The sequence below is a fragment of the Myripristis murdjan genome, chromosome 24, assembly GCF_902150065.1.
Source record: "Myripristis murdjan chromosome 24, fMyrMur1.1, whole genome shotgun sequence".
Taxonomy (NCBI): domain Eukaryota; kingdom Metazoa; phylum Chordata; class Actinopteri; order Holocentriformes; family Holocentridae; genus Myripristis; species Myripristis murdjan.
Genome location: NC_044003.1, coordinates 2,174,218 through 2,187,453, shown reverse-complemented (window position 1 = coordinate 2,187,453; position 13,236 = coordinate 2,174,218). Strand labels below are relative to the sequence as shown.

Here is a 13,236-nt window from a genome sequence, read left to right as displayed (position 1 = left end):
TACGCCGCCGCCGCCGCCGCGCCCGCCAACGGGGACGCCGCCAACCCCGACGGTAACCATGACAACTGCTACTCCTTATCAAGAGGTTTATGTGTAATAATAATCAGATTTTAATCCTAAATTGTCCCGCGTGTTCGGGACGTCCGGCGTGTTCGGGACGTCCGGCGTGTTCGGGGCGTCCCGCGTGTTCGGGGCGTCCCGCGTGTTCGGGACGTCCGGCGTGTTCGGGACGTCCGGCGTGTTCGGGACGTCCGGCGTGTTCGGGACGTCCGGCGTGTTCGGGACGCCCGGCGTGTTCGGGACGTCCCGCGTGTTCGGGACGCCCGGCGTGTTCGGGACGTCCCGCGTGTTCGGGACGTCCGGCGTGTTCGGGACGTCCCGTCTGCCTCCTGAAAGGCTCGTTGTTGTTTTGAAGTTTTTTAAATCTCATTTTGATTTTTTGACTGAAGCCAGAAAGTCAATAAATTTAATAAACAGAAGAATTTAATAAACTGACACGATTCAACATCTGGACCTGTCTGTCTCTCCCTGCCTGTCTGTCTCTCTGTCTATCTCTCTCTCTGTCTGTCTCTCTCCCTGTCTATCTCTCTCCCTGTCTATCTCTCTCTGTCTGTCTCTCTCCCTGTCTATCTCTCTCCCTGTCTGTCTCTCTCCCTGTCTATCTCTCTCCCATCTCTATCTCCTCCGTCTCCTTGTCTCTCTCTCCCTGCCTGTCTCTCCCCCCTGCCTGTCTGTCTCTCCCTGTCTCTCTCTCTCTCTCTCCCCGCCTGTCTGTCTCTCCCTGCCTGTCTCTCTCTCCCTGCCTGTCTCTCTCTCTCCCTGCCTGTCTGTGTGCCTGTCTGTCTCTCTCTCCCTGCCTGCCTGTCTCTCCCCCCCCCGCCTGTCCTGTCTCTCCCCCCCCCGCCTGTCCTGTCTCTCCCTGCCCCCCCCCCCCCCCCGCCTGCCTGTCTCTCTCTCCCTGCCTGCCTGCCTGTCTCTCTCTCCCTGCCTGCCTGTCTCTCTCTCCCTGTCTGTCTCTCTCTCCCTGCCTGTCTGTCTCTCTCTCCCTGCCTGCCTGCCTGTCTCTCTCTCTCCCTGCCTGTCTGTCTCTCTCTCCCTGTCTGTCGCTCTCCCTGCCTGCCTGTCTCTCTCTCTCCCTGTCTGTCTCTCTCTCTCCCTGTCTGTCTCTCCCCCCCTGCCTGCCTGTCTCTCTCTCCCTGCCTGTCTGTCTCTCTCTCTCCCTGCCTGCCTGTCTCTCTCTCTCCCTGCCTGCCTGTCTCTCTCTCTCTGCCTGCCTGTCTCTCTCTCTCCCTGCCTGTCTGTCTCTCCCCCCGCCTGTCTGTCTCTCCCTGCCTGCCTGTCTCTCTCTCTCCCTGCCTGCCTGTCTCTCTCTCTCTGCCTGCCTGTCTCTCTCTCTCCCTGCCTGTCTGTCTCTCCCCCCCGCCTGTCTGTCTCTCCCTGCATGTCTCTCTCTCTCTCTCTCCCTGCCTGTCTGTCTCTCTCCCCACCTGTCTCTCTCTCTCTCCCTGCCTGTCTGTCTCTCTCCCCACCTGTCTCTCTCTCTCTCTCCCCCCCTGTCTCTCCCTGCCTATCTGTCTCTCCCCCCCCCCCCCTGCCTGCCTGTCTCTCTCTCCCTGCCTGTCTGTGTGCAGGTTGGCATGAGGAGTTAGACAGGAAGCTGTCTCAGCACAGTCTGGGTGAACTGACCAAGTTTGGCAGCAAGACGACTCTGAACCGCAGGGTGGGTGTTACACACACACACACACACACACACACACACACACACACACACAGTGTCACCTCACCCATAATGCATCATTCTTGTATCCAGTGGTCACCGCGTTGCGTTTTACCCACAATCCTTTATGGCAAACTCAGCTGGTCTGATGGAAAAAACTGGGACCTTAAAACTCTGTCTGATGCCTGTGTGTGTGTGTGTGTGCGTGTGTGTGTGTGTGTGTGTGTGTGTGTGCGTGTGTGTGTGTGTGTGTGCGTGTGTGTGTGTGTGTGTGTGTGTGTCCTCAAAGGAATCTCGGTGCTGAATTTATCAGTTTTGTATCTGCAACATCAAACAGTTTTCATTCCCGCTCTAATTATTAAATCATCTGCACACACACACACACACACAGGTGGCTGATCACATGCCTGGAAGCCTCGTCCTCTCGTCTTTTCACTGTAAATCTCTTCGTCTAATTGAATGAGCGTAATGCAATCAGACAGCACATGATGCTAACCAGCCTCTCCTTTCATCTCACACACACACACACACTCACACACACACACACACACACACACACACTCACACACACACACACACACACACACACTCACACACACACATCAGACGAGGAGCAGTTGCTTCCTGCTGACCTGATTTATTTGCTTTCTGAATCTTTTCCGGAGCTTCGTTTCATTTTGTCAGAATCTGAGACGCCGCGTCCAAACGGCGGGGGGCGATATTTGGAGAAAAAAACTCAGAATTTAAAGATAAAAGTTGTAAATTTATGAGAAAAACTCACAAATTTACAAGAAAACCCCTTAGAAAAATATATTTTTTTTACAGCAGCGTGTTACGGCCACTGTAGGGAAACGAAGAAATCTATAATATTAAAATATAAAAAACTTTTCAAGATTGAAGTCGTTAATTTATGGAAAAGAAATTTGGATATTCTGACATTATAAAGTCAAAATCTTGTGAGAATAAACTGAGATTAAAGTTGTAAATTTATTAGAAAAGCTCGCAAATTTACAAGAAAAACCCTCAGAAAAATATATATATTTTTTTACAACAGCGTGTTACGGCCACTGTAGGCAAATAAAGAAATCTATAATATTACAATATAAAAAAGAAATTTGGATGTTCTGACATTATAAAGTCAAAATCTTGTGAGAATAAACTGACATTAAAGTTGTAAATTTATTAGAAAAACTCACAAATTTACAAGAAAAACCCTCAGAAAAATTTTTTTTTTTTTTTACAGCAGCGTGTTACGGCCACTGTAGGGAAATAAAGAAATCTGTAATATTACAATATAAAAAAGAAATTTGGATATTCTGACATTATAAAGTCAGAATTTTGTGAGAATAAACTGAGATTAAAGTTGTAAATTTATGAGAAAAAAATAGAGAATTTTCACTTTTTTTATTATAAATTTGTGAGTTTTTTTTTTCTCTTTTTTTATTCAGATTTTAAATATTTATACATGACAACAATACACAGACCTTGACATATACAAACAAATAACATTAACATATTTACAAGATCACCACATAGAAGGGAGATCAGTGCTCATATTTAAATATTCAATTCATTCATCAAAATTGTCCTATACAGGTGTAGATGTGAGTTTGTTTGTTTGTTTGTTTTTTTCAAAATCTTGTGAGAAAAAAATGAGATTAAAGTTGTAAATTTATGAGAAAAAAAATGTGAAAATTCTGAGATTATAAAGTCAGAATTTTGTGAGAATAAACTGAGATTAAAGATAATTTATAAGTAAATTTATGAGAAAAAATGTGAGAATTCTGAGATTATAAAATCAGAATTTTGTGTGAATAAACTGAGATTAAAGATAATTTATAACTAAATTTATGAGAAAAAATGTGAGAATTCTGAGATTATAAAATCACAAATTTATGAGAATTTTCACTTTTTTTTATTATAAATAAATTTGTGAGTGTTTTAGTTTTTTTTCTGTCTCGTCTTGTCTCTCATGTGGTCCTCACTCACGCTGCTGTCCAACCCGTGGTCCGGGGGCAGGACACGTACCGGCGGCGGCAGGTGCAGCGGACAGTGACGCGGCAGATGTCCTTCGACCTGTCCAAGCTGCTGGTGACCGAGGACTGGTTCAGCGACATCAGCCCTCAGACCATGAGGAGGCTGCTGAACATCGTGTCCGTCACAGGTCCGACACACACACACACACACACACACACACACACACTTTTACACAACGTTCACAGTTTAGCTTAGTCTTGGTTTTGTTTGGGATGAGTTGTTTCAGTTTAGTTTAACCCTCCTGTTCTGTTCAAATTCACTAACATCCTTTATGTTTGGGCTCAGTTTGACCCCTGCAGTTTAAACCTCCACAAAATTATTATAATTAAAGTTGTTACCAAAATTTGTGTCAGATACTTTATGTTTCTTTGTTGACGACCTAAATAGCCCTTTAAATAAAACATAACTCCCTCCTCCCCCACTTATACCTCCAGTATTCCTGTTACGCCACTATGGAAAAATATGCAAATCACCATAAAATCTCACTGATTGATTTAAAATTGGAAATTAATATTAATTTTTGGTGTTTTAATGGCTTTATGTTATTTCTAAGTACAGATTTTTGTTATTTATAACCGATGCATTACAAAGTGTGTACAGGACATTGAAAACATATCATCATGTTTACCCGGTAGAACCCATTACATTAGGAACACTCATTAAATATGAAACAAAAATTGACCCCAAAGATAATAGGAGGGTTAATAGTGTTGTAGCTTAATTCAGTATTTTTGTAGTTTATTTGGAGTTTTTGTAGTTTATTTGGAGCTCAGTTTAGTTTTAGTTTAGTTGAATTTAGTTGATTTGACAGACTATTACCTATTTTTTATTATTTATTTTTATTTATTTATTTTATTTCATTCTTTGAAAAACAAACAAAAAAAAAAACAATACTCTATAAACACAACATTCCCAAATCTTGAATGAAAGGGAGCAGAAAGAAGAATAATCTTATTTAATCTGCCCCTTTATCCCAAAAAAATCAATTTTGCAAAGCACTTCAGTTAAAACAACAACAACAAAATAAACAAAATTAAAATTAAAATAAAGACACAGTCACATTCTTTTTCCCGAGTTCCAATTCAATTTATACCATTCAACCATTTTTTTTAAATATACGTACAGGCTACTACACCTTTCATGACAATGATTATGACAATAAACCATAACGAACATATTTCATTATATTTCCTTAACGTACTGTCTTTAATTATTCTTTTAAATGTAACTTTGAACTTGGACTCTTAGGTTTCTTTGTTCAGATTGTTCCACAAACTGATTCCTGTCACAGAAACACAGCTTTCCATCAATTTAGATCTGAATCTTTTTTTTTTTTTTTTTTTTTTTAAGATCTCTGTTCCTTTTAAGTTAAACTTGCTCTCTCTTTTTTCAGATCTTTTCTGAATACTGATTGGTAAAGTTTTAATTTCTCCATATTTTATTTTGTCTTTTTCTTGTCCTTTTTGTTGCAGATTCCGTTTCTGCTGTCTAAAGGAGGATGAATGTCACTCACCATGTCCTTTATATTATATTTATATTATATATATTATGTCCCCCCCGCAGGCCGCCTGCTCAGAGCCAATCAGATCAGCTTCAACTGGGACCGTCTGGCGTCCTGGATCAACCTGACGGAGCAGTGGCCCTACAGGACGTCCTGGCTCATCCTGTACCTGGAGGAGACCGAGAGCGTCCCCGACCAGGCCACGCTCAAGACCATCTACGAGAGGTCAGAGGTCACGGGCACGCTGCAGGGCGGTGATGCCTTCAGGGGCCTGAGCCAGCTGAAGTTCATTACAATAATCAAGTTACAGTGTGAACCACATCAGGATGAACCATCTCGTTTTGAGGAGGTTCAAACATACAAATACAAGACAAACTCAAAAAAATAAAATAAAAAATGACGACTTTAAAGTAACAAAACAAAACAAATTCAACAGAGACAGCGAAGACAAGCAGCACACACACATCAGGAAGACGAACACGACCAGCAGATGACCCTGAGCGAACGTTAGCCTGCAAAAATACAATAAATAATATCGAATATACACTTTTTAGTTAGATATTGCATACGGCTCCAGCATCATCTGGAACATGTACAGCTAATCTCATAATAAGACAATTTAAAATTCAAAGATTATGAGGCTGCAGCTGCAATTTCAAAAAATGAAAAAAACCTTTTGAAACCTTCAAACAACAAATATTAAGCATTTGAGTTTAAAATGTTTAGACATGTAAAGACATGGAAAAATACTGAAAATGGCGACTCGATTTTTACTGTAATTACGATATTCAGCAAAATGACTGAAATATAATTATGTCAGTATCTGTGGGCCGTCAGAGCGTCCACACAGTGAGGGATGATGGGAACTGCCTCTGTGAAAAGACCAGTCATCAGTGCTCAGTGTGTGTGTGTGTGTGTGTGTGTGTGTGTGTGTGTGTGTGTTTGGCCTCAGGATCTCCAAGAACATCCCGACCACCAAAGACGTGGAGCCGCTGCTGGAGATCGACGGCGACGTGCGGAGCTTCGAGGTCTTCCTGTCGTCCCGCACGCCGGTGCTGGCGTCCCGCGACATCAGGACCTTCCTGCCCTGCACCGTCAACCTGGACCCCAAACTGCGGGAGATCATCGCAGGTACTCTCACACACTCACACACACACACATCCCTGCTGCTCTCCTCCCAGAGCGAGCAGTGGGCTTTCAGAGCTGCCACATCACTCCTCCTCCCTTTCCTCCATTCATTCCACTACGATATGAACATGAACTTTCAGAGCCTTCACACTTTCTTCACTCCAGTTTTCCATCAGCCCAATAAAGTCCTCCACATGAGTTTTCCTCAAAGCAGCAGCACTGTTGGCTTTTCAGGACCTTTTTGAAACAAGGGGCCCTGGTGGTGCGTTCAGGGGCTTCAAACGAGCTGAGCTGTCGGTGACCCAGGAGACGAAACGCACCAGTGACATGAAGACACTTAGACTCAACTAGGGACGCACCGATCCGATATCAGCATTGAATATCAGCGCCGATATCGACATTTGATCTGGATCGGGTGTAAAAGCAGCCGATCTGTCAGAATTCTGTCAGAATTTCATTTAACCCTATGAAGCCTGAACTATGAAAGAATTGGCAGAAAATTCAATTTTTTTGAAACTGAACCCTTTATTTAGTCCTATAACAAAATATATATAAAAAAATAATAATCGAAAGATATGTTATTACACGACCTTTCTGGTGTATGATATATGATATGTACTTGAAGTGCCAATGGTCCAGGGTGAACAGGGGAAGTGTTCAAAGGTACACAACAGTATTTTGGTCAAGTATTGATTAAACTGAAAACAAAAAACGGAATTGAAAATGTGTATCATATATGATACAGATGGTTTTATAGGGTTAATCAAGCAGCTCCAGAAACACCACTAACCCCAACGTGAAGGAGCACGAGGAGCTCCAGCAGCTGAACGGACCAAAGGGAGCCGCCGCTGCTGTTGAGGTTTGTAGTTTCTTAAATCAACGATGATATCGGATCGGTATCGGGTATCGACCGATACCTAAAGCCCCGGCATCGATATCGGCATCGGAATTGAAAAAATCGGATTGTGCATCCCCAGACTAAATGATGATGTTGGAAATTTGATCGTTTCTAATCAAAGTGGTTGTAAAAACCCACATGTTGAAAGTCATGAAACGCACCTCGCTTGTGCTCGATTGCAGGAGGGAACAAAACCTCAGACATCAGAATATTAATGTTGACAGGAGCTGGACAGTAGGGAGGGGCGTATCGATCCTGTGGTGTCGATATATGGATACTCACGCTGCTCATTTGGCATCAACTTCCTTAAATAAATATCGATACTAACAAATAAGAATTGGGGGTGCAGCATAACTTCCAGCTGTTTTAGATAGCTTCCTTCACTCACTATGTGCCGACACACCCCTGTACCTGGCGGCGTACTGAGCCGGCCCGTGTCCCGGGACGTCCCGACAGCACAGCCAGCAAGAGCGGCTCGAATGCGGGAACCAGAGGAACACACAGAAAATAACGGCAGATCGGTCTTTTTTTCTTTTTTTGACAAGAAAAGTGAAATTGTGCAAATTTTGTTCGTATTTAACTTATTTCATTCATATTTATATTATTTATTTTAATTTTAGTTTTTTTATGTATTGACCATAATAATTATGGTATAAATGGTCTGTATTTGTCATGTAATTTGTCTTAAATGTAATAATATTTTGAATGAAAAAAATTGCTATTAAGAAATTATCAGTATCGGTATCGATGAAAATGCAAGAAAAAGTATTGGTATCGTATCGAATCCTAAAAGTGTGGCATCGCCCATCCCTACTGGACAGACACTGGAGAAACTGGACTGCGCTGCTGCTGAGCTGAACTTTTGGAAACGCTCCCTCCTCCTCCTCCTTATTATGAGGCGGCTGCTTCAAACACAAACTCACATTTTGACTCTGTGCTGTGAAATCTGTAGTTTCCCTGCAGGGTTTGATAAACGGTTTGTTGAAAATGTCGACCGAACATCCAAAATGTCGTCTCTGTAATCCTGATTTCACCGCAGCGTCTCTCCCTCCTCTCCCTCGTCCTCAGACGTTCGTGCCGCCAGGGAGCAGATGAACCTGGGCGGGGTCACCTACCCCACGCTGCCCCTGCAGGAGGCGCAGCCCCGCCCCACCTCCGTCTACAGCCAGCCGTCGTCCGCCTGCTCGCCCTCGGCCTCCTTCACCGGGACGTTCAACCCGGCGGGCGGCGTGGTTTCCCCTCAGCCGCACAGCAGCTACTACAGCGGGCTGGCCGGGCCGCAGCACCCCTTCTACAACCGGGTGAGTTCACCGCCGGGCCGACGGCTTGGACTGTTTCCTCTGCAGGGGCAGGCAGGCGCTCGGGGCGCGTCCGAGGGCAGGATGGGGTCTAACTGAAGCTTCACTGCTGGACAAAAAGGACATGTGTTGTGTTTTTAAAGGGATACTGCAGCACTTTGAGGAAAATCCCCTGTTAGCTTAGCATAAAGATCTGAAGTCTATGGGAGTCGTTAGCCTGGCTCCGTTAGCTTAGCATGAAGACCTGAAGTCTATGGGAATCGTTAGCCTGGCTCTGTTAGCTTAGCATAAAGACCTGAAGTCTATGGGAGTCGTTAGCCTGGCTCCTTTAGCTTAGCATAAAGACCTGAAGTCTATGGGAGTCGTTAGCCTGGCTCTGTTAGCTTAGCATAAAGACCTGAAGTCTATGGGAGTCGTTAGCCTGGCGCCGTTAGCTTAGCATAAAGACCTGAAGTCTATGGGAGTCGTTAGCCTGGCGCCGTTAGCTTAGCATAAAGACCTGAAGTCTATGGGAGTCGTTAGCCTGCCTCCGTTAGCTTAGCCTAAAGACCTGAAGTCTATGGGAGTCGTTAGCCTGCCTCCGTTAGCTTAGCCTAAAGACCTGAAGTCTATGGGAGTCGTTAGCCTGGCTCCGTTAGCTTAGCATGAAGACCTGAAGTCTACGGGAGTTGTTAGCCTGGCTCCGTTAGCTTAGCATAAAGACCTGAAGTCTATGGGAGTCGTTAGCCTGGCTCTGTTAGCTTAGCATAAAGACCTGAAGTCTACGGGAGTCGTTAGCCTGGCTCCGTTAGCTTAGCATAAAGACCTGAAGTCTACGGGAGTCGTTAGCCTGGCTCCGTTAGCTTAGCATAAAGACCTGAAGTCTATGGGAGTCGTTAGCCTGGCTCCGTTAGCTTAGCATAAAGACCTGAAGTCTATGGGAGTCATTAGCCTGGCTCCGTTAGCTTAGCATAAAGACCTGAAGTCTATGGGAGTCGTTAGCCTGGCTCCGTTAGCTTAGCATAAAGATCTGAAGTCTGTGGGAGTCGTTAGCCTGGCTCTGTTAGCTTAGCATAAAGACCTGAAGTCCATGGGAGTCGTTAGCCTGGCTCTGTTAGCTTAGCATAAAGATCTGAAGTCTGTGGGAGTCGTTAGCCTGGCTCCGTTAGCTTAGCATAAAGACCTGAAGTCCATGGGAGTCGTTAGCCTGGCTCTGTTAGCTTAGCATAAAGACCTGAAGTCTATGGGAGTAGTTAGCCTGGCTGCGTCAGAGTGGAGCCCAGCAGCTCAGGTAATGTTGACTTTAACAGTTCAGCCAAAAAACTCCGTCTTTAGCCGATATCCTATTGGTTCACAGTATAGATTAAGCCCCGCCCCCACAGGAAATGTATCATAATAATCAAGAGAGTGCGATGGCGCTTCATGGGCTCGTTAAGTGTTTCCTGTTTCTCCTCCTGTGGTTCCACACTGGGAGGAGCTTGGTCTGTGTGGGCGGAGCCACAGGCTGCACGCTCAGGTGTGGCTTCAGAGGAGACACATGAACCCGATCGATCGATCGATCGATCCCAGCGATGGATCAGCTGCTGTCCCAGCCTCGCTCACCTCCAGTGTTCATTTTGACGACCAGTTCTGATTTGATTTTACTCAAAAAAAAAAAAAAAAGTATTTTAGTGCGAGTCACATTTTAGTCATTTTAGTCTTTTTTTGGCGATAGCTGTGGTTTTAGTCGATAAAAACAGCCTTTCTCTCTGTAACTTCCTCATTAAATCTCAGTCAGGAGTTCTTCACTCCTTTGTTGTTTTCATTCTTTTGTTTCTGTCGTTCACTTTCATGTTTTTATCGTCTTGTTTTCCTCCTGGAAAGTGAATATTCTCAGTCCCAGTTTAACTCGGCAGAATGAGCACTGGTCTGTCCTCCCGTCGCCTCTAACACTCACAGCTCTGAACGTCTGAATCAGCGTCGCCGTCGGCTGAAAGCTGAAAGCTGATTGGCTGCTGACGGCCGGCGACGTGAGGACGAGTTCTTGGGGAAAGCAGCTGAGCGTTGCGTTGATTTTTGTAAAATCTGTTTAACCCTTTGAAACTCAAGGCAAGAAATGAGCAAACAGGTCAAGAAAATGGCCTGAAAATCACTGAACTCAAAAAGAGACAGAACATTTGTTTAAAAAATTGTAAAAACCAAAAAAAAAAACCATAAATTATTATTATTATTACATATTACATGTAATATATAAATTATATACAATTATATACAATTATATGGAAACATTTCATAATAAATTTAGAAGAAAAGCCATAAAACTCCCACAAACTCTGACATGAAAAGAAATGAAGTGAATTTTGCTCCGAGGCTGAAATCACACTTTCAAATTAAAAGCCCGCTCCCAGGCCCGTGGGTTTGAAAGGGTTAAAGAGGCGGACTGGGGCACGCAGGTGAGGCGACGCCCCACCTGTCGAGGTCTGAGGAGCCCGGCGCCAGGTGAGGGGCGGGGGGCGGGGCCAGGGGGCGGGGCCAGCTCAGGTGATGGAGGCAGCAGGTACGTCTGCAGACCGCCTCACATCGTCCTGCTCGCTCGCTTTCCTTTCATCTTTATTCTGTATCCACCATGTCACTTTTGTCCTGTGCTTTGATTTGATTTGATTTGATTTGATTTGAGTTGATTTGATGTGATTTGAGTTGATTTGATGTGATTTGAGTTGATTTGATGTGATTCACGCTCTGTGCTGTCAGACGGCTGCAGCCTCTGTGTTTCCTGCAGAAAGCCTGTTCACTCTCTGATTGGACGACAAGATCCTAAAACTCACAGAAACTCTGAGGCTCCGCCCACCACTTCCTGCGACTCCCCTCTGATTTCTGACCTCCAGCCGCTCTCGTCTGCGCTAAGAGACACAGATTGGACAGAGTTTGATGTGAGGTTGCGTTGATGTGTAATTTTCCAAACCAGGTGAGGAGGCGGCGTCGCTCACGTTTAGCCTTCACGTTACCAAACGTCAGGAAACACGTTCGCCTTAAAAACATCAGGACATCACATCGACCACAGGAGCTCAGCACAAACTCACTAATGTGGTCGTCATCAGCGAACGTTTTTCACGAAAACTAAACAAAAACTAGATAAACAGTCAGATGTGATGACGAAGACTGAAAGACTCCAGACTGAGACTGAAGCTCTTCTGATGTTTAGTCGACTAAAACTAGACTGAAACTAAAAGACTTCAGATTCTGCAGCTGCAATTTCAAAAAAAGAAAGAAAAAAATATGAAACCTTCAAACAACAGATATTTAGCATCTGAGTTTAAAATGTTTAGACGTGTAAAAATGCATAAAACAAACAAATGTCTGTTGTTTGTGGAGAAATACTGAAAATGTTGACTCGATGCTGAGTCACAGTTGCACTGCAAAAACGCAAAATCTTACCAAGATTATTTGTCTTATTTCAAGTCAAAAATGTCTTATTTCTAGTCAAAATATCTCATTACACTTAAAATAAGACATGATCACCTCAGAAGTAAATTGTTTTTAGACAATTTTCACTTGTTTCAAGTGAAAATTCACTTGAAACAAGTGAAAATTTGCTTGTTTCATTGGCAAAATTTGCCAGTGGAAAAAGTGAAAATTCACTTGAAATAAGTGAAAATTAGCTAGAAACAAGAAACAAATTTTGCCAATGAAACAAGCAAATTTTCACTTGAAACAAGAGACAGTTGTCTAAAAACAAGTGACTTCTGAGGTGATCATGTCTTATTTTAAGTGTAATGAGATATTTGACTAGTAATAAGACATTTTTGACTTGAAATAAGACAAATAATCTTGGTCAGATTTTGAGTTTTTGCAGTGTGGTTTTTACTGTAATTACGATATGCAGCAAAATGACTGAAATATAATTATGTCAGTGTGTCTGTGGGCCGTCAGTGCGTCCACACAGTGAGGGATTAAAATCTGACTAAAACTAAATGTGTGTTATTCAAGAGACTAAGACTAAATCAGAATTTGCTGTTAACATGAACCCTGGTCCTGATGATTTAAAAAATGTGGAACTGAAGTATCTGAGCAGCGTCCAGCCGGGCGGGGCGCGGGTACACGTTTTCAGCCAACCCGACTGCAGCTCGGAGCGCAAGCATCAAGTAACATGATGAGGCCGACCCAGTGACTTTAAAAGGTGCAGGCCGCGCTCTCTCACACCTTGTTTTAGTTGTCGCACGGTAAAAAAACAGATTGTCTGGAAAATGATGCCAAACATGATTCAGTGACAATCACAACAATCGAGATGCATCGATAATCGCTTTATAGTCGTGTCGTTGCCTCATAGTCGTAATCGCATCGAGTCGTGAGGGGGCCACAGACCCAGCTCTGCCTGCGGGAGGCAGGCGGGAGTCACTTTTTTTAATAAAGTTAAAGCTTCTGTAAATCAGGACCACCCGCACTGGTTGCAGTAAAAATGGCTCCTCTTTCTAAATTTCTGTCTGGGCCTGAAGCTCCTCCTCCTCCTCGTCCTCCTCCTCCTCCTCCTCGTCCCGTCCTGCTCCGTCAGCTCCGTCATGAGTCAGCAGGTCCAGAGAGTCTGACGCCTCTCCTTTTTATTTTTCTATCAAAAATGTTTTTTTTTTTCCTCTCAGCTTTCAGTTTCTGCCGCTCTGCTAAAGGAGCTTGTGTTCTCGGCGCCCTCTGGTGGTCAGGTTAT

At 44.0% G+C, this 13,236-nt stretch overlaps 1 protein-coding gene across 1 annotated transcript in view; it reads left to right on the top strand.

Moving 5' to 3' along the window:
• The window catches only part of LOC115356567 (kinase D-interacting substrate of 220 kDa B-like), a 47,078-nt gene that overhangs the window by 17,844 nt on the left and 15,998 nt on the right, over positions 1-13,236 (top strand). Inside the window, exons 9-14 of the mRNA XM_030047782.1 lie at positions 3-52; positions 1,632-1,720; positions 3,737-3,881; positions 5,318-5,480; positions 6,208-6,386; positions 8,350-8,582. Of these exons, the coding sequence (XP_029903642.1) occupies positions 3-52; positions 1,632-1,720; positions 3,737-3,881; positions 5,318-5,480; positions 6,208-6,386; positions 8,350-8,582 (859 nt within the window). The remainder of the gene's footprint in view (positions 1-2; positions 53-1,631; positions 1,721-3,736; positions 3,882-5,317; positions 5,481-6,207; positions 6,387-8,349; positions 8,583-13,236) is intronic.